This window comes from Panthera pardus, unplaced genomic scaffold (genome assembly GCF_024362965.1).
Source record: "Panthera pardus isolate Hobbes unplaced genomic scaffold, ASM2436296v1 HiC_scaffold_10, whole genome shotgun sequence".
NCBI lineage: Eukaryota > Metazoa > Chordata > Mammalia > Carnivora > Felidae > Panthera > Panthera pardus.
In genome coordinates this window covers 21,976,260-21,998,002 of record NW_026526655.1, presented here as the reverse complement: position 1 = coordinate 21,998,002, position 21,743 = coordinate 21,976,260, and the positions used below count along the sequence as shown (strand labels likewise).

The 21,743-nt window shown below is 37.5% G+C and overlaps 1 protein-coding gene across 3 annotated transcripts in view; it reads right to left on the bottom strand.

The window, feature by feature from the left end:
- Positions 1–21,743, bottom strand: part of ABCA12 (ATP binding cassette subfamily A member 12) — a 272,411-nt gene that overhangs the window by 112,247 nt on the left and 138,421 nt on the right. For all 3 annotated transcript variants that reach the window (XM_019446082.2, XM_019446080.2, XM_019446081.2), the window contains exon 3: positions 6,343–6,496. Coding sequence is in view for 2 of the 3 variants with exons in the window: in XM_019446080.2 (XP_019301625.2) it covers positions 6,343–6,496 (154 nt within the window). In the remaining variant the exon portion in view is untranslated. The remainder of the gene's footprint in view (positions 1–6,342; positions 6,497–21,743) is intronic.

Sequence of the window (21,743 nt, the reverse complement as noted above, 5' to 3'; positions counted from 1 at the left end):
GAAATCTTCCCATTTGCAACTGTGGATGGAACTGGAGGGTATTATGCTAAGTGAAATTAGTCAGAGAAAGTAAAAAAATCATATGACTTCACTCATATGAGGACTTTAAGAGGCAAAACAGATGAACATAAGGGAAGGGAAACAAAAATAATATAAAAACAGGGAGGGGGACAAAACAGAAGTATGGAGAATAAACTGAGGGTTACTGGAGTGGTTGTGGGATGGGGGATGGGCTAAATGGGTAAGGGGCACTAAGGAATCTACTCCTGAAATAATTGTTGCACTATATGCTAACTAATTTGGATGTAAATTAAAAAATAATAATAATTTAAAAAAGGACAAAAAAAAAAAAGAAAAAAGAGAAAACACTCAGGAATGGCATGGCAGACAACAATGTATAATCATGCACTGTACCTACCATATTCATTGATTAATTCACCAATATTTATTAAACTCCCACTAACATAATGGAATAGTCAAATAAAGACCTGGGATTATAATACACTAATAATATTAGCTAGGTAAGGACATGTACAGGGGACAGTAACACATGATAGGGGCTGTTAAAATGAGAGATATAATTTGTGTTTCTTATAGAGCAAGATCCTTGAATCACAACCTTAATATAAATACCTTGCTACCTTAAAATTTATCCTTCACCTTTCCACTAGACCAGTGGTTCTCAACTGGGGCCATTTTGGCCCCCCTCCCAGCAGATATTTGGCAATGATTAAAGACATAGTTTTTGACTGTCACAACTAGAGGGCGTGGTGCTATGGTCATCTAGTGGGTAAAGGGTAGGGATGCTGCTGACCATCCTATAATGATAGCACAACAAAGAATTATCTGGCCCCAAGTAGGAATAGTTCTGACATTGAAAAACCCTCCAACAGGCTATTACAGATAAGTGAATTTATTCTGCGATGACTTATCCCCATTCCCACCCTCTACGATGAAGTCAGGAGACTTAAAAATCCTATTCAAGAACTCCAAAAGCTCTGAGGAAGCCTCAGAGAATCTATCTCATACTGGGTATCTCTGGGAAGAATATTAAAGCAAACGCAAAACTTAGAAGCCGCCTGAATCCAGCACACAGGCTCACCTGAGTCCAGAAAATCCAACTCTCTAAGTGGGGCAAGAAAGCCTGAATTAAATTTGCAAGTGGCCCATGGTATCAGTTAACCACCTTTTCTGGGACCCAGACATTTGTACGGTACCATGGAGATGGCTAAGGGATTCTCCTCCATGATGCTGATGAAGTAGATTATACCTCAGTGACATTTATAGGCCCCTGTTTTGGAATGGAATTCAATAAAAGAAATATCTCAGACTCAAAATGTTAAATTTAAGATACTGGAAGGGAAATTAGGCCCAGAGTAGATTTTACGTCTTCTCAGACATGTCTACCAACAGTTACATTTGTGAAATGCCACATTTATAGATATCATCATAATGGTAGAATTTATGCACTCATACTTGATGTCTATTTCCTGTGAGTGGGGAAGATTACCTGTGTAGGTGGTATCCATGTGCACCATGGTAAATTTTGTCTATAAAAAGAACTGCTTTCAGGGAAGCCACATATGGCAAGTCCTAGAAAGAAAATTCTGACATTCTTTTTTGCTTCCAAGGGTTAGTTAAACTTTTTATATTTTTTCCCTTTTGTCCCCAGAATGATCACACAGGTATATAGTGACACCTGGAAAGAAGATGTGAGATGTGCTCTAGGCCAATTCTGATCCCAGCTTCAGAAGACATTCATTATTGACTTTTAATTATAAATAAGGACACTGTATGGCCGTGAGGCCCCCCGCAGTGACTTGACACAGCTTTCCTTCCTGGCTACCCCCAAGCTGATGTCATTCACAGGAAAATCTTAATTTTTTTCACTGTTTTCTTCAATTTCATTCTAACGTTCATTCTTTCAGGGCTGTCCGTGCTGCAGATACAATCCCTACCTGCCCATGTTTAAAATGGACATCTTTTCTAGGTGGACCACTAACCAATCCAACAATCTATACCAGTTAAGACGTTAAAATTTTTAAATGTCTTAATATGTTCCTCTGCCCTAGGATATTTTTATATGCTTAGGAGGGACTTTGGAGATACAATATATATCCGAACTAGTACCTATCCAGAAGCTGTTAAAGGCACTACGACAGGCAGATGAGGAAATGTCTTAGTGAGTAGATGTGTATAAGAAACATATAGAATATGAGGGAGATAACAGCACAGTACCTTCCAGGTGACACTACACAGATCATGTTCTACCTGCTCCTAGTCCTGAAACAAGTTGATTAATTTGGCAGCACTACAAGGGAAGTTATAAATTTTTCCATCACTATTTGCCTATTCTTCTAAGCTATGGAAGGGCCTCTATTTATTTCTCTCTTTCATTAAATTCTGGGATTCTTTCTCTATGGCCCAACTCAAACACAGCTTCCTCCAGTCTGGTATCCACCACTCTATCTGCCCTTAATGATCACACCCTTAAGGCCTCCGGAGAACCCTCCTGACATTGCCCTACCCAAACCTCTCTCTATTACAATCATATATATATCTCCAAGATATATTCCAATATATCTTCCTAGATCCATATTCCTCAGGCAAAAACAATGTCTTCAAGTACCTGTTGTAACTATTCCCCTTTTGTTGTCTCATGTTCTGGGCCCAGTGAGACCCAAACAAACGCTCATCACATTTACCATGTTATATGGTAATTTACCTATTTGCCTGTCTCGCTCTTTCTCTCACTTGATTGTAAGTTTGTGTAGAGCATAGGATGTGCCTTATTCACGTTCATATCTGCAGTGAATTGCATCATCTCCAGCATGTGGTACGTATTCAATACATTCTTACTCAATAAATTAATAATTTTGCCTGCATGGCAGCTAAGATATCCTCCCACTTTGCTTTCTGAGAAATAAAATTTTAACCCTTTATTTTAACATGAACAAATGATTCTAAAATGATTAAAACATAGCTATAAATTGCTCTGAAATTAATACAATGTGAAACCCATACATCTCACATCATCTGTACAGTCAAATGAGGACACATATCTGTTCTACTTCCACTTACCTTATATTCCCAATGATATCTTTAGGTCAATTTCTAAACACAACCATATTTTTTGGTACTAAACAAAAGCCTTGGCACTTTAAAATTATCCCTGAATAAGATACGATTAACTATGTTAAAAGTTCTGTAAAAGCCATTCAATAGGAGCAGAGGTATGAGTTGGAAACCACAAGTCATAGAAGCGTGTTGGCATGACAGAGATAGGGAGCAAATCCATAGAAGCAATTCTCCCACATGATTTTTAGGAATGCTGAATCACTTCTCCAGATAATGACCCTGTGAGCCCTGGAGGATGATCTTCACATTCACCAGCTGTGTGAGCAATGGCACAGACAGGGGCCCCCACTGTTCTGATATATTCTTAGAGGCAGTGCAGAGGGAGGAAGGACCACAAGGGTAAGTCCCATGATGTTGGATCATCTGTTATACAAATGAGCAGGGGAACCATAAATGTAATGTTTCTTTTTCCAGACAGCTACTTAGAGTTGATGCTGAGTATAGTATTGGATTTTTATTTTAAAGCACATCATCCTAAAGATAATGCCTAAAAAAGTATGAATTTAATAACAGAGGGCTGGTGCCAGTGCAAAAACCTCAAACTACCTGGCGACTGGCCAGCAAGCAGTGACTGCAGTGTGATCACTACTTTCAGAAGAGCATTCTATTCAAATAAACATGGCGGGTGTCTTTTGATGAGGCCAAAGATGGCATTTTCTTCCCTTCACTTACAAAACAGAAAAAGACTATTTTGTTCCCTTAATGATGCTATGCTGGTGAATCTTCCTTTACCAAAGGGAAGCAATTTAGCGGAACCGCTAACCCAGTAGCCATGCCCCCGTTTCACTGCACGGCTGTATAAACCATAAAAGTTAATAGCATGGTGGGAAATATCATTAATGCAATTTTATTATTGTACATAATTTTCTAAATTAAGTTCCAATTATGTGGTAGTTTAGAGAAAATACTGAATATACAGCAATATACAGTTTGAGCCAGACAAAGTACCTGGGGGCTAGAATAAAACAAAAAAAGCAGATATGTCCATCTGCCTAGAGAATCATCAACAAAGGATAAAATAAAGCTGGACTTTAATCCTAGTTCTAAAACCAACTCAGTGGCTCATCTCAGGCAACTCTATGAGTGTGGCTCTATATGACATCACACAGAAAAATACTCTTTTTTAGGAAGGTATATTTATATAGTCTTAGATATTTTTCACAATTTCTCTCATTGTCACTTACTTCTTCATGAAAAAAAAAAAAAGGTATAAAGTTGATAGCCCCAGGAGAGCTGCAATTCATTTTGTAAATAAGGGACATTAATTTTTCCCATGTCCTCTCTAACCCTTGCTTCGTGTAATGTCTATCACAGGTACAACTCCTTCATGAAGATCAACCTGATTATCCCACCTGAAAGCTGTCTCTACTTTAAATATGGAGTGTCTTCCTTCAACATCTTTCTGGTACTTTTCATTGCACTCTCTCCCATTATAATGATGGGTTTAATATATTCCTTCCCCTATTAGAACATGGGCATGGATCATGCTTCATTAACCACTCACATGGGGACACACAGACCATCTGTGAACTAGGTGAACAACCAAGATGCCATGCTTCCATCCTTCCTCTACTCTGTTTACTAAGAGGGCATAGGCTCTAGTTAGCTTTTGGTCTCCTCACAGAGATAAGGCAACTAGTGTTAGTTGAGGTATGCACTTGGAACACACTGGCTTCATACACAATATGTCATGTCATCTCCCTGCTTACCACTTTCCAATGGCTTCTCATTATACTAAAAAAAGATGCAAATCCCTTCCCTTTTTCTACATGTTCGATTCTGCATGTACATGTTTTCTGCATTTCTTTTCGACATATCCCCAACCCCTTGTATCATCTCTCACTATGTTTTACAAATATTAGCCAACTTTCTGTTCCTCTAAATGGTCAGGCTTATCTCCACCTGAGGATTCTTTGCTGTTTCTCTGCCTGGAATACTCTCTTCATATGCTGTTGCTGGTCTCTTCCTGTCTTTGCTGGTCTCTACCCAAATGCCACCTGTTAGCAGAGGCCTTCTCTTGCCACCCTATTCACTTCCCACCTTTCAACTTCTAGCTTATAACCTGCTTTCTTTTCTTGCTAGCACAATTGTTATTATCATTAATTATGCTATTTATTTATTTATTTATTTGATTGCTCATTTTTTTGCTTGCTTTTCCATTAGGATGCAAGTAACATACAAGATTTGTCTGATTCATTCTGTATCACAGTGCCTAGAATGATGTCTAGCACACAGAAATTTCCCAGTCATTATTTCTTGAATAAATTAATAAATGAATGAACATCATAATATTTTAAGCATCAAGACTGATTAAATTATTGAAATAACAAAACCAATGTGAATTAGCAACTCAACAATTGTGTGTTCTGAGTCATTTCCTATGGCAATTCTTGATATATTTTATGCTAAACAGCTTGCAGTTGCTCTCTCTTAAAGTATTTCAGAACCAAATATCTCTGAGTAGGGATAAATATAATCTTTCTTTGAAAAACACTTCAAAATAATTTGTACCAGAATTATCTCATGGTTGACCCAGATTACAACTTTGTTTTCAGTTCTACAGACAGGTGGGCTCCTGGAGTCTCTTTAGGTTTAGAATCCCAAGAGAGAATACTGGGATTATAAATAGTCATGTTGTAAATGGTCTAGATTTCTTACCTTTATTCTTCAGCTGCCTCTCACACCATAAAACAGGACACACATGAGCCTCAATTAAAGGGTTTTATTGAATTAAGGATGCTTTCAACTCTATTACTTTGATTTCTAGACTTTTAATTTCCTGCATTTGCATCTCCTGGTTTCTGTTGCATCTAGAAGTACCATATGGAGTAGTATAAATATGTCATTCTTCCAGGAGATAATGCCCCTAAATTGCCCTATATATGAAGCTTGTGATCAAATCTTAGGGCAATGTGTCACTGACAAATTGTCACTGACAAAACTTTGAGGGAAGTTAAGGAGGGCCTTGGCCACCCATCTTAGAAAGCAAAGTTTGGGTAACTCATCCAAAGTAGATTATGCTTACTCCCACATAAACAGGGTAATACAAGCGTGTACTCAACTTGTTTGTTCATATTTAGATCACCACATTTGCAGATATAGAAAATAAAGTCATATATATAACCCTGGTTGTCCTGGATATTTCATAAGGAGATAAGATCTGATCTTTCAAAACAACTGAACACACTTGGGAAGTGCCCCTACCTGTCTTTAAATAGTGCATCATTAATTCCTTTCCTACGAAGCAGATCTTGTGGCCCATATGGTGTGTCTTTGCATTTAGAGTCTGTGTCACAGAGTAGGGTTTGCAGGAACGGGAAGAAGCCAGTACTAGGAAGGTTTCGAGGTGCAAGGTAACCTGAAATTAAAAAATAAAACAAAGCAAAAAACAATAATTACATCACTATGGCATTTGCCTGGGAAGGGAAAGAAGTGTAGTAACTCTGTTTTGTGAAATTACCTTCTGGATTATGACTGTCTGGGTCTACTATGTATCCAAAAGTGTAAAAATACATGTTGCCTTACAAATTTATTTTACTGGGACTTATTCTAAGGAAATAGCTGGAAGAATGTCTGCTAGAGTATTTTAAAAATAGATCACACTATATCCATATGATAAAACACAATGCAGCTAATAAAAAGTTTGTCAAATAATACAGAAAATGTTTGTATCTTGCCAATTAAAATGAGTAGATCAGAAAATAACATGGCCAGAATAGTTGTAACCTCGAAAAAATATATAATTATATGTATTCTTAAAAATATGGAGGGATTTCCCGGGTGGTATATTTCACATGATTTTTATTTATCTTCTTTTAACTATATAGTAACTATTTTTTCTCACAGTGTACATATCTTCTTTTGTGATCAAAGTCATTATAAATGCAGCCAATCTTCCAGACACTAGCAAGTATTTTTGGTTTAGCATAACAGCTAATTTAATTATCCTATACACACAACATTTTTTCCTATTTAAAAATCCAATAATGGAATAAATAAATATCCCTAATATTAAGGTAACAGAAAACAAGAACTGTAAGAGTAAAGGGTTTTTGTAACCTTTAACATTTGCTTTATAAAATATGATGATAGCATACACATGTCAAGAAATAGGCAAACTGCAAACCACAAACCTTTCTGCAATTAGGTCTAATATCAAAACACTAGGTTGCTCTTTTGGGGGGAATATGGAGGCAATGAATTACCAAAAAAAGCAGGTTTCAAAACTATAAGAGTAATTCCAAACTGAAGACTAAAAAGCAAAACCTTAACTTCCTCATGAATCCGTCAAAAACGGTGTCAGTACAAGTATGTTTTCATTAAACATAAAAAGAAAGAGGAAAGGCTACAAAAAACAGTATGAGCAACTGGGCTAAGTATGCATCAATATATTAGCAGAGAGAATAATAAATAGAAATTTGATCTAAGTAACTTAATACAGCTCTACATACAGAAAATTGGAAATAAAAGGGAATGGGTCATATGAAAGTTGGCCAGAAGTAAAGAGGGAAAAAAAAGAAGAGAGACTGGAAGATGTTGCTCTGTTGACTTTGAAGATGAAGAAGAAACCAAAAGCCAGGGAAAGCAGGTGACCTCTAGATGTTAGATAAGGCAAAGACACAAAGTCTCCTAGAGCCCCCAGAAGGAATGAAGCCCTGCCAACACCTTAATTTTTAACCCACTAAGACTAAATTTTAGACTTCTGATCTCCAGAACAATAAAATAATAAGTTGGTGGAGGTTTTTTAAAACTGAAGTATAGTTGACATACAATATTACATTAGGTTCAGGTATACAACATGGTGATTAAACATTTATATACACTATGAAATGATCACCATGGTAAGTCTAGTTAGCATCTGTCACCACACAAAGTTGTTGTATCATTGACTATATTCCCTATACTGCACTTTACATCCCCATGACTTATATATTTTATAACTGGAAGTTAGCACCTCTTAATCCCCTTCTCCTATTTTGCCCATCTCCCAACCCCACCTCAAATAAGTTGGTGGTGTGTTTAAGCCATTAAGTTTGTGGTGATTCTTTACAGCAGCCGTAGGAAACTAATCCATGAAATAACACTGGTATGAATTAAAGTTTTGGAAATTCAGAAGAAATTGGAGAGAACTTAAATCCACCAGAGTATTCACCACTACCTTCTAAGCAGCATCTCTTTCTGACACCGGAAAGACCTGTGTCTCTCCTAACATTAAACCCAAGTGAATCTGGAGTGAACCTTCAATGCTTTCATTGTAGCACAATTCCCCGAATGAGCTAGAGAGTAGCAGTCAAACTGCCTGTTAACTTTTCACATCACCCCTCTACATCAAAATTCTACCACAGTGGACACGTAGAGCAAGACCTTGGAAAAGCTGCAGTGAAACTTCACCATTAACAGCGATCAACCCTGTTACACAGATCCCAACGGCAGCCACTCTCTCCGGGTGTGGGTCTGCAAATGGTTTTATTCCTATCTGATCTCAAACACGTGCAGTGGATCCTTTGAATGGAAAGCAGATGGCAGGGCAACAGGAGCAGATGACTGCTTCGCTGTATGCCATTTATCAAGGTGATGGTGTGGCTGAGCTGGACAGTGCTGGAAACGATAGTTCGTGAGAAGCCAGATCACGACAGGAAGAGAAGGAAAAAATAGGAAAGGACATCATGGGAAGAAGATCTGAAAAGAGGTGGCACATGACGTCCAGTTTTAGTTTCTCTAGCATTGATCATAACCTTCAAATATTAGAGGAATTTGGAAGCATTTAAACCCACAACATTCCTCACTGTGATTACTATAGATATACTTTATAGAAAAATTCATCCCAGAAGTTCTTTAAAAACTTTTTAAAGGCCCCCACGTGTCCAAAGTGCAGTTTGTTCATGCTTCACACAGACTTTTTGATAACATATTTAACCTGTTATAATGGGTTCATGCAAATCAGGAATTGGTTTAAGTGTATACACATTTTAGTTAACATAGTGCCATGCGCAGAATGGACTGCCTGTATTATTTATTTTGCCATTACCTTTTAACTCGGAACCATACCCTCATTAAGATAAGGAAGGGTCTACTGCAACAACTGATTTACTTAAGCATCCACTTATTCACCATAATAAGGTAGGCATGTGACATACATTTATGTCATTTATCCTTCTTTGACATCCATTATATAGTTTCTCATACACATCAACGTCTCACATAATCTGGAGATCCTCTAAAACTAACAAGTCAGAATTAAATACAATTAAAATTGAATATTTTTCTTGTGGGTAAAAATGGATTTTTTTCCTGTCTCCTGACCATTTTGGTTACGTGTGTGCAAGGAGGTAACCATGCAGGGCAAAGGTGGAATGAACCAGCACACGTTTTAAAGAGCTGCTAATTCTAAATTGAACTCAATTCTATTCTGAAGGTGTCTCTGGCACTTTCAGGTTCCAAAATTATGTTTCTCTTTATATCTGTAAATGCCAGGATGCAGGAAAAAGAGAAACATTTCTCTATCCCTCACAGAACTTTTGTGCAGCAAACACGGAGCATGAAAAATTAGGGCTAATAACTGGCTACTCACATTCACAGCCAGCGTATAGATTTAAGGACACAAGTAGAGGAAGGTTATAACTATGCAAACCACAGCACCACTTGTAAGTCAATAAATAAATAAGTAAGTAAGTAAGTAAGTAAGTAAGTAAGTAAAACAGATCTAAGGGTTTGGGGATGGAGGGCTTAGGCAGGATAAATTCCTTGGTATCATGAGCCCCAAAGGTCTCACACTTAGGACAACATTTATGACTATCTCCAGGAGAAAACCTATCAATGAACTTGCAATTCTATGGAGAAATTGGAGCCAGAAGACTCCGGCATAGTCTGGGAGTGAGGTTGGTGAGTGGTCAACAAGATCTCAATTCACTTATAGTTTCGTTTCTCAGGGGCTCCATGCAGAGGCAGTGAGGTGGGGAGAGGTTATTCTCATAAAATGGATGCAGTCAACATTATCAACACAGTCCAATAATAATATTGACAGATCCCAATGTTATTTCAGGGAGTTGAATCAGACCAAACTACAAAACATTTTTAGGAACAAACCACCAAATAGCTAAGTTTTAACTAAATCAGATTCAGTTTTTGTTGTTTTAAGAATAAAACTGGCATTTTAAAAAGATCCAGTTCAAGATCCACTTAAGAAAAAAAAAAAAAAGAGGGGCTCCTGGGTGGCTCAGTCAATTAAGCATCCGACTTTGGCTCAGGTCATGATCTTGCAGTTCACCAGTTTGAGTGTGCTGACAGCTCAGAGTCTAGAGCCTGCTTCGGAATCTCCCTCTCTCTCTGCCCCTCCCCTGTTCACTCTCCCTCTCTCTCTTAAAAATAAATAAACATTAAAAATTTTTTTAATAAAAAATAAAAACTAAAAGAATTTTTAAAAATTGTGATATCAACCCATACATCTATGTTTATCTAAAAAGGGGATCAAGTTTGGTTTTCCCTTCCTTTCTTCACAAAATTCCTTATTCAGAACAACATTAGTGTGATATAAGGTAACGATTCGAGCAGTGGTTCTCAAAGTGCAGTTCCTGGACCAACAGCATCAGCATCACCTGGAAACTTACTAGAAATAAAAACTTGAGATCTCACCTTAGATCTACTTAATCAGAAACTCTGGGGATAAGGTTCAGCGATCCTTCTTTTAACATGCCCTCTAGGTAATTCTGATGCACAACACTACAGTGTGCCAACAGTATAGACTACAAACTTTTCCAGAAGGGTCAGATAGTGAATATTTTTAGCTGTAAGACATAACTGTCTCCATCACAATTACTAAACTCTTGTCATTATAGACTAGAAGCAGCCATAGACAGTGTGTACATTAATGAGCCTGATTGTATTCCAATAAAGTTTTACTTTAAAAAAAAAAAAAAAAAAAGAGGCAACAGACTGGATTTGGCCCACAGGCTCTAGTTTGCTGACCCCTGGGGGATGACAGCTTACACTTGTCCTTCTCCCTCTCCTGCCTTGCTCACTTCTTATTTTCACGTCTTCCCCATCCTTCTTTTTCTCTTCCTTCATCTCATCTAATTTACTTAATATCCCTCAGTATCCCCTTTCCTCCATTTCTTAATCTTTTGTTCTTTCCTTCCCACTGACCACCCCGTCTTTGGACTCAATTTCCAACTCTTCTCTCTTTTTCTCCAGCTACTCCCTTCACCTACTGCTGTGTCTCTTTACTGACTGGTACAGCCAAGAATGCCCATTTCCCTCAATACCTTCCCTTACTTCTTCCCCCCGCCCCCCCTTTTTTTTTTACCTCCACAGAAGGGTTTTCACCCACTTCCATTATAAATTCAGGACCACACTGCTTGTTGGCTCTATCCACAGAAGTGCTGTTTTCTATTTATTGTATAAGTTAAGAAAGAAATGTCACAGTCTTTTCAATAATGAAGCTACTTCCATTTGACATCATTAGGCTTAGGAAGCATTCTGTAGGCTACCTTGGTGACATTTGTAAATATTATAATAATGGTAGATATTGGAGAACTTCCACTGTGCTTCTTTGTGTTTTCCTCAAGCAGGTCGGAACCCAACCTAGATGGTATTTTGTGTTTCCAGGTGAAAGGAATTTGGTCTTTACCCCCCGTAAAGAGATGAATGATGAATCTTGGAAGGAAATTCTGACTTTTTAAAATATGAAGTTATTCATTTGGGGTGTTCTATTTTTCTTAACTTTTTACATACAGGGTCACATTAGCAGAATACTTATTAGGCTTTTTGACCAATTAAATGATAAGTCTCCTCAAGAAACACCACAACAAGAAATTCTCATCATGATAAGAATACCAAATGAGACAAGTGTATCTAGATACAACACCTATAAACAATCAAATAACCAGGTAAGAATAAAGAAAACATGGGAAAGGAAAGGAATCTCAGAAGTATGTTTGTAATAATTAAAGTAAACCTTTTTATTCTTCCTGTAGTTTTTCAGCAAATTTGTTCTCAGTAGCATTTTAAAAGATGTAATTAAAATTATAAATGACATAAACCTGGCTTTTTAAATTATTTTATGACATTAAGTCAAGGATGCATAGCACTGTCCTTGTACTTTATGCATTTTCCATTTGGGGCAAGAGCTGTTCCCTGAGGGGAGATGTCTTGTTCCCTCAACCATCATCAGGTAAACTCAAATACACTGCCTCTTCCTGATTCTAGTCTCTCTGAATAGGGATTTTTTTTTTTTTTAAACCTTTGTGGCCCAGAGAGACCTTAGCCTAGGATTAAATACTTATATGACTTTGAATCTTCAGGTAGAGTCACTAGCTCAATAAAATTGCACTTTTTGAGAGACTAGATAAAGAATAAGCTACTTGAAAGAAAGAAAAATCCTTACATAGTTATAGCACAAAGCTTGACACGGTGCAAGCAATTATTAACTATATGAATGAATGAATAAATGAAAGAATGAGTGAATTCCTGAAGGTCACAGGAAAACTGCATGATTGAGGACTTTAACATAATATACATTTATCTTTATTACTTAAGGGCAAAATTTCAAATTTTATCCCATATTATGAATTCAATGGATAAACAATGGATACAGTAAGTTCAATTAATAGTAAGTACAATGGATAATATTGCATTATATCCCTTATAAAATGGATAAATATTGATAAAACCAGTAGCATTTATTGTTATAAGCTCTTTAGATCTCAGTTTCTTTGAAAATCTAGCTATTACACATTGGCATCTATAATATCAACCACTGAAATTATTATTCATAAAAAGAATCCATCCATCATTTATTCAGTGTAAATTTACTGAACAGACACTGTGTATCTGGCCCTGAGTAAGGTGCTAAGTATAGTTCATTCTTCTATCTTTTTAAATAAGAGATATTACTTAAATGTTTTAAAAATATATCTCCAGGGGCACCTGGGTGGCTCAGTCAGTTAAGTGTCCAACTCTTGGTTTCACCTCAGGTCATGATCTCAGAGTCTGTGGGTTCAAGCCCCACATTGGGTAGGCTCTGTGCTGACAGTGCAGTGCCTGCTTGGGATTCTCTCTCTGCACCCCGCCCTACTCACTCTCTCTGTCCCTTCTCAAAAATAAATAAATAAACTTAAAAAAAATAATTAAAAAAATATATACCTCCAGGTTGTGTGTGTGTGTGTGTGTGTGTGTGTGCGCGAGAGACAGAGAGAGAGAGGGAAGAGAGAGAAAGAGAGACAGAAAGAAACAGAGAGAGTATCTGTTTTCAAAGGTCATCACACTTTTATTATGTAAAAATGCCTATAGGAGTCATTTGTTTTCCTAAATTGCCAGAAATATTATGTATAAAAATAGCATATATTTGAAAATAAATAGTAAAACATTGGTAAGAAAAATAACTTCATGTTTTTTGGAAAAATTAAACAATCATTTTATATAAGCCCCATGGCAATCCCAGAGGATAAGCAGGGCAAGCGTTATACCCATTTTGCAGATAATCTCAGAGAGATCAAGCAATTTGCTTATGGTCACATGAAAAGCTAAGTAGCAGAGATGGACCCAAAACTGCGTAATATATGATGATAATGAAAGCAACATTCTGTTCAGTTAAGTTTCAGTATATGTTGGAGGGAGCAGATTGAGAATTTGAAAAACAGGTACCACTTCTGGTTTTGATGTTGATTCATTAAATCACCAGGTGTAAATTAACCTCTCCATGTCTCTATTTCCACATCTACCAAATGGAGGATAATGGGCCTTGCCACCGCACAGGGCACAAGGAAGATTAATTAGATAAAGCTTGTGTAAGGCAATAGGAACACACTGAAGAGGGAAGGCCGCATGGAATCCTGAGTTACTATTGCTCATCAGATTGCTGTTGCGACATTTGTCTAATTTACTCTGCAGTGACCAGGTCTCTCATCTCTGTGTCTTGAACCAATGAATGGTTAGGGGTATTGCATAATGTGTTTCTCTCCCTAGTAATTCATAATATGTACCTGTATCGACTGGAGCAGTGCTTCAATTACTGCCTGCTCACTGGGTGTGGTGCCATGATACATTCTTCCTAATTCTCCCCAGGCAAGTCTTGCTTCAACATACAAGTGTTTTTCCAAGTTCAAATCCACTGGCAAAAAAAGGTAGACTGTTTCTGGCAGTGAGAGCTGAGGGAAGATCCTTAATCCTTAAAAGCAGTGGGTAAGAAGTTCTTACACTCAAAAGGTTGCCACAGAGAACAAGAACAAACTTTGGGTCATTTGAGATGGTGTCCCACATGCTGGGATCTTTCCCACATTCCTCAGAGTTGTCTCTAACTACCACAGTCAACAGGTTTTGAAATGTACAAAAAGTGTTCCAAGGAAGATAATTTGGGGACTCTGGGCTATAACATTGCAGGTGCCATAGGAGGTGAGAAAGATTCTTGCCGTTTTTATATATTTGGCATATTACTATCACTATTTTTTAAGAAAAAGAGATGTGGCACTTTGGACTTGGAACCTTGCTATCTCTTTGGATGTTACCAATTTGATTCTAACATACACAGTTGAACTGATGGCCAGAACAAAGGGCTCCATAGCCCACATTCCTTAGTTTCTAGAAGAGAACATGCCTCCTTCCTTTCTGAAGGTTAAGGAGACCCTGTTGGGTGATGGGTTCCAAAGATCATGGTTTGATTTATTTAAACAGTAAACAAAATGATTCCACTCAAGGCTAGGAAACATAACTGTAACACATACATGCCAGATAATAAATTCCCACATGGGTTGAATCAGAGTTCAAAAATACTCACTAATATTATTAAAAATATTCTCACATGGCAAGGAATGTTGAGTTCAATGGCTCTTCTTGAGTGAGCTGGATCCATTTGTCTTATTAAACAGAACTAACAGTAACCAATTGAGACTTGTCTTTCAGTAACAAAGATTCACAACTGCATTTTTAAAAATCTTCCTTGCCATGGCCACTTGCAAACAGAATCTTGGCAACTGTTTTATTTCCTTCTAAATCTAAAGTTAAAAGAAAGATGAACCCTAGATCCTTGCTCCATTGTAGAACAGTCTTCCTATAAAACCCAGTCTCCTAATACTTCTTAGATATGGCCAACCAGGAAAGTACCCTACAGTCTGTGGGCAGGGCTGATATGAAGCTGAGTCCACATAGATATGGCTGGGTTGATTGGTAACATCAAGAAGACTTGATGCCAGTGGGGTGAGAGCCACTGTCCTGCACCCCACAGGTCACAGACTCCCTCGAGACACTGCCCTCTTCCACAGATCCAGCAATATCAGTGAACACCTGGTAAAGGGTGGGGGCATTTCCTCCAGTGTCACCCCATCTGTTCTGATTTGTCAGGGAAGTGTTTCACTAATTATTACCCACAGTGATATCACTCAGACATCTAGGTAGTTAACTCACAAAACCTGCTCTTGGGGATGAACTGAAGAACTGATTCTTCTCCCATCATGATGGTCTCTGACATGATGATGGGGTTGGGGGGGAGTGTAGGAGGTGGGAGAGCATCAGCATTTCTACAAACCAGGTCTGGGGCCAAATGAGTTTAGGAAACTAAGCTCTATCTCCTATTCTGGGAAATCCAGAATATATTTGCATACTAAAGAGTCTGAGAGGTTTTGCAGTAAGAAACCTGAATAACTTTGGTTGATTCTACATTTCCACAAATGTGAGTACAGAATACTTTTCATTCTTTTTCTTCCTGTTTTTAAGATTCCTGGGAATGAACATTCCATAGGGCACACTTTGGGAAACAGTGCCTTCACCCATGCTCTCACAAATTCCCAACTGAAAAGGAATCTTGAACTGGAAATTTACTTATTTATTTTTTTCTCAGGAGGGAACTTTTTACATAAGGAAATAGCTTGGCTTTGAGTCTTGATGTTCTAGGACTTACTTGTAAACTCCCACCTCACTAACTTGGCTTAAATATAGTAATTCAGCAAGCACCTTAGTGTTTATTTGTGAAAGTCCATTACAATTGTGCAACGCTATTTGTGGGAGTCGTTCAGCAAAACTTGTCTAAGACATTGTTTGGGGAAGGGAATTTCATTCCACAAGGATTTGGGGAAGCTTATAAAAGTACACACTCTATAATGGGGAAACATAAGGTAATGAAGAAATCAGAATGAGAGCAAACAAGTATAGGAAAGAATAAAGCCAGCACAATAATAAGTGCCAAAGGTATGTGTGTTATTAGAGGCTGGATGCAAATTTGAATCTGAGTGTCCTAAGGAACTACAGAAACAATCATTTAGAGTGTCCAAAAATAAAGTAAAACTAAATATATGTATTGGGAGAAACATAGCTTTTCCTATATAGAGAAAAATAATGGTTGTCAGGCCCCAAGAGCTTCAGTGGGTCTTAGTGTATTTGCTCCCACACAGAAAAGGAGCACCGATAAAAGTGATCACCATCCCAGTGACCCATCTTGAATGGGAAGTGTGTGACCTGTCCTGAAGGTATTTTCCCTAGGAGGCAAGAGTAGAGAGAAACTGAGTTGTTGTTCTCCCTTTACCACTTGTAAAGGGTCCACTGCCAAGTCAGGGCACCATGATCATGGGATGGTATACAAAGTATTGAGTAATACAGTGTTCTACAAAGTTGTTTGGGAGTTAGCCAGAAAAACATCCTCTTCAATTTGTCTCCCAAATATTTGCCTTTTTGGTAACTGGGCTAAGTTATGAGTTGTTTCCAGGAGCTACATATTGGCAGAAATCATAGGAATTACTCTAGTGAGTGAAGCACCAGACAGCAGGAGCAAGAGTTAAAAAGCATCCTTCTAATCCTAGCTTTGCAAATGATTTATTATGCAACCACGACCCTCTACCTTGAGTCATTTCCTCACTTATGCAGGAAACATAAATCTGGACTGCCCATCCATCACAACTATTACAAGTAGAAGACTCTCCTGTAAAAGGAGATTTAGCCGGGTTGAAGTATTAAGCACTTATCATAAGATGAAAATTATGTTTGGAAATTAAAATGTGATCTCAGTAACCCATTAAGAGTAATGATATGGAGAAAAGAATTTCAGTAATTACCCCTATAAAGGTATGTTACTAACAACTATTTTTTTCATTTGGAAATCTGACTCAGTTATCACAGAGAATTATATGTGTTGTAGAGTAAAAATAAAAGCCAGTGAAATACATTGCTGGGATCATTGTGTAGAAAAAAAAAAAAGAAAGTCCTATAAACACAGGGGCTTATAAATGTCTTTAATTCAACAGATGGTCTATTCGCTTGGGAAGAAAAGGGTCTAGTTTCGGATCCTATCACTTCTCAACAGCTCATATAGTATTTACGCCTTGGTATTCATATTCTGTCTATTTACAAATGATACGTGTGACAACCTGCCAGTGGAAAATGTATGTCACAACCTTTTCTTTCAAGTAGCACTGTTGACAGGTAGCAACCTCATCTTCTTGTCAGACTTGACTTTCTCCTAAACCAAACATTTTCTTACCAAGACCTCTGCCAATCACGAAGAGACAATTTAAGTGACCTGTGGCTTGCTCTGTAACCAGAACATATTACTGGCCTTCTCTCTCCCTCTACATAGAACCACTTTTCATCAAAGCTACTCATTAGGAAAACAGAAAGAAAGAACAAAAGAAGGAAAGAAAATAGAGAAAAATCCCTGAGGGGCATTTTCCTCAATTGTAGAGAAAAAAAAATGCAAATATAGCATTAGTATTTTCTGTTCTTTTTTTCTAAGAAAAAAAATGTTCTTTTCTTTCTAAAAGGGAAATATCTCAAAAAAATACAAATAGAAAACTCCAGATTCCATTTGCCTATTGGATTGGCAAAAGTTTAAAAAGTCTGACAATAACAAGTGTTGGAAAGGATATGTAGCAGTGGGGATTGCCATCCCATAGCGGGGAAAAGATAAGTTAGTGAAGTCACTGTGGAATGTATTTGACCATATTCAACAAAGTTTAAAATGTGAATAGCTATAGGTATATGCCCCAAAGACATGTGCACACATGCACAAAGAGACATATTTAAAACAATCACCACAGTACTATTGGAAATAACTGAAAAATAACCTAGGTGCTCATCCAAAGACCATGGATAAATAGATTGTGATATACCTATGCATACAGTATGTATACTCCATGAACTCACTGAAGTTGCATAAATCAATGGAGATAAACTGACAAAATGCCATGCTGAACAATAACATAGTAGTCAGTCTAAAAAACATGATGCAAAAGGATGCCAGGTTGGGGTACTATTTCTATAAAGTTTAAAAACCTGTGGTCAAAGGTGAAAATTTCCAGCTATAAGATAAGTAAGTCCTGGGCACTTAATATATAGCATGGTGACTATGGTTAACAATACTGTATTTTATATTTGAAAAGTGCAAAGTGAATGGATCTTAAAAGTTCTCATCATGAGAAAAAAAATTGGTAACCATATTAAGTAATGGATATTAGCTGAACTTACTGGGATGTTTCACAATATATACACATATCAAATCATTATGTTGTATATCTGAAACATGTTATATGTCAATTATATCTCAATAAAACTGGAAAAAAGTCAGTTATACTAGAAGACATAAAAAGTAAAAGAAGAAGATAAAGAACCACTTGATAAACTACATAGCAATGAAATTATCAAAATCATGGTTCTGCAAAAAATCATAGAATTGTCCCTGATTTCCTCACAGCACCCATTTCAGAACAAACCTCTATTTCCTAGGTCCCACCTCAAGTTATTACCCAGAGTTCAACTCCTATAATAGGCTCCTTCTAACACCCTCTTACAGAGATACTCCACAGTTAATCACAGGGAGCACTCTCCCTAGCTGCACGGAGTAATAACACAACTTATTTAACACCAGAAACAAAACTGAATAAAATCCAAGGGGCATCTGGGTGGCTCAGTCATTTAAGCGTCTGACTCTTCATTTCTGCTCAGGTCATGATCTAAGGGTTCATGAGTTCAAGCCCCGCATCAGGCTCTGTGCTGTCATCCCTGCTTGGGATTCTGTGTCTCCCTCTCTCTCTCTGTCCCTCCTCTGCTCACTCTCTCTCTCTCTCTCAAAAGTAAATAAATTAACATTAAGCAAATTTTGAAATCACAGAATTTTTTTTAAAACCAGCAGTATAATATTATGTAATGTGTTAGGTAGATAAATATATAGTAAAAATTAAAAAACAAGCATGGGAATGTTATACACCAAATAAATGATAATGATGTCCTTCAGGAAGGGAAGGATGGATGCAGGCAGGCAGGAGAGAAATCAATCTGAGTGGTTTACATAGGGGCCTCACTGCTACTTTAATGTTTGATTTGTTTTATACAAACAAAACAATTCTGAAAGAAATATGGCTAAAAAATGTTAGGGTTTGATAAAGTTAGGTAGTGGATACATGAATGTTTGTGCTGTTTTTATGATTGTCAATGTGTTTGAAATAGCACACACTGTTCTTTTTAAAGATAATACAGATCTTCCTCTACTTATGATGGGGCTACATCCCTACAAGCCCATCCTAAGTTGAAAATATAATAAGTCAACAATGCATTGAATACAGCTAGCCAGCAAACATCATTGCTTGGCCTATTTTGTAATAAATTGTTGAGTATGTCATGCAATTTATTGAATACTGTACTGAAAGTGAAAACCAGAATGGTTGTATGGATACAGAATGGTTAAGTGTATTGGTTGTTCATCCTCGTGATGCGCGGCTTACAGGGAGCTGTGGCAGGCTGCAGGTGCCCAGCACCATGAGACAGGATCCTATGGCATATTGCTAGCCTGGGAAAAAGGTCAAAATTTAAAATTCGAAGTATGGTTTCTACTGAATGCATATTGCTTTCACACCATCGTAAAGGTGAAAAATCGTAAGTCAAATCTTCATAAGTTGAGAACTGTCTTTATACTGGAATTACATTAAACTTTAGGAAGTTTTAGTTACTGAAATATCAGAGAAAGTTAATTATAATGTAATCTAACCTACAAGCCAGTCCAAGAATAGCTTTATAACAATACTCTCTGGATCGATAAATTCCATTCACTTAAAAAATTTTTTTTTTTATTTGAGAGAGAGAGAGAGAGAGAGAGAGAGAGAGAGAGAGAGAGAGAGAAAGCACAAGGGGGGAGAGGGGCAGAGGGAGAGAGCGAGAATCCTAAGCAGGCTCCATCATGGAGCCTGACACGGGGCTTGATCCCCTGACCCTGGGATCATGACCTTAGTCAAAATTGAGAGTCGGACACCTAACCAACTGAGCCACTCAGGTGCCTCACCATTCATTCAGTTTTTGTAAATGTTGTAACTCATTAATCCATTTTTTAAAAATCCATTGTCCTCCTTGCCCATTTATTAAGATCCTAGCTGAGAGTCTCTCTTCCTGAGAGGCAGGGCTAATTCAGAACTCATTAAATGCACAACTCCAAACTATTCATTATACATTACCTCCATCTCCTCTCCATTGAGCATCATCTGCTATTGTGTTTACCCCATTACTGAGCTTAATTAAGTCCTTCAAGAGTTTCTCGTAATCTTCCAAACTTGTTGTTGGCAAATATGTACCACTTATTTGCACTGCTTCTGAATTGTTAATAAATACGTTTTAAAATTGTTTCTGGGCTTCTAAAAGTCATCACACTGTTCTAACTGATTGTCACGCTCTCACTTTAAATATTTGCTTATTCCAACTTGTTTTTGGAACTATCCAGGATCTAACCTTTTATCCACCAGTAAGTTATGCCTCAACTTATTTAAAGGAACCTTCATTCAGAGCCTTGTGGGAAGATCACAACAAAGTGCCAATCACTGGCTTATCTAACTACAAATACTCAGTTAATTATTTCAAGGAGTTTCAGCAGGTTAAAAAGACATAAGAATGAACTGCCTGGGCAGGTTTTTTGGGTTTTTTTGTTTTTGTTTTTTTGTTTTTCCTGCTAAAGGAAAAATCTGCTCACAACTAATGTGAATTCCCAGGATCTCTCTTCTCACATTTTAAAAACAGGTTAGCCATTAGCCAGCTGGCAGCTCTTTAAAGATATTCTCACAATTAATGGTAAATGATACAGCTTTTCTAGTGGGTCAGTTTCACTCTGTAGTTTCTTCAGATTTTTTAAAATGATAACCAAGGGAAGTAGGGCCACTTCATTCCCCCAGACTGCCACACCTTTCAGGGCCAAACTCGGGTCAGTGGGCTCCATCATTGTGTAGAGGAGAGTAACACAAGATCATGGAGCAAGATTCTGAGAGAATCTGATCTAATAGACAATTCTGATTTTACCCCATGCATGCTCTCAGAAAATTCTTGTTACTCAAATTTTGAGTTGTGAGTAATGCTGCCTTCAGATAAACTCTTTATTTGAAAAGTCTTACTTTATGCAGTCCTGCTGATAAATTTGCTCTTTGTTACCCTTTCTTGGGTAGATATTATTCCATCGTGTGTATCTGCATTAGCGATGCAGCATCATTACTCATCGATCAATCCACTAATGGCCACTGAACACCTTTATGGACATAACATGGAAATGTCGTTAGTGGACAAGAGAACACTAACTATCCTCACTCTTAGACTAATGAGGGAGAAAACAGGTGAGTTAACCATGTTAGTAAAACAAACCCTGGTCACCCCATCTT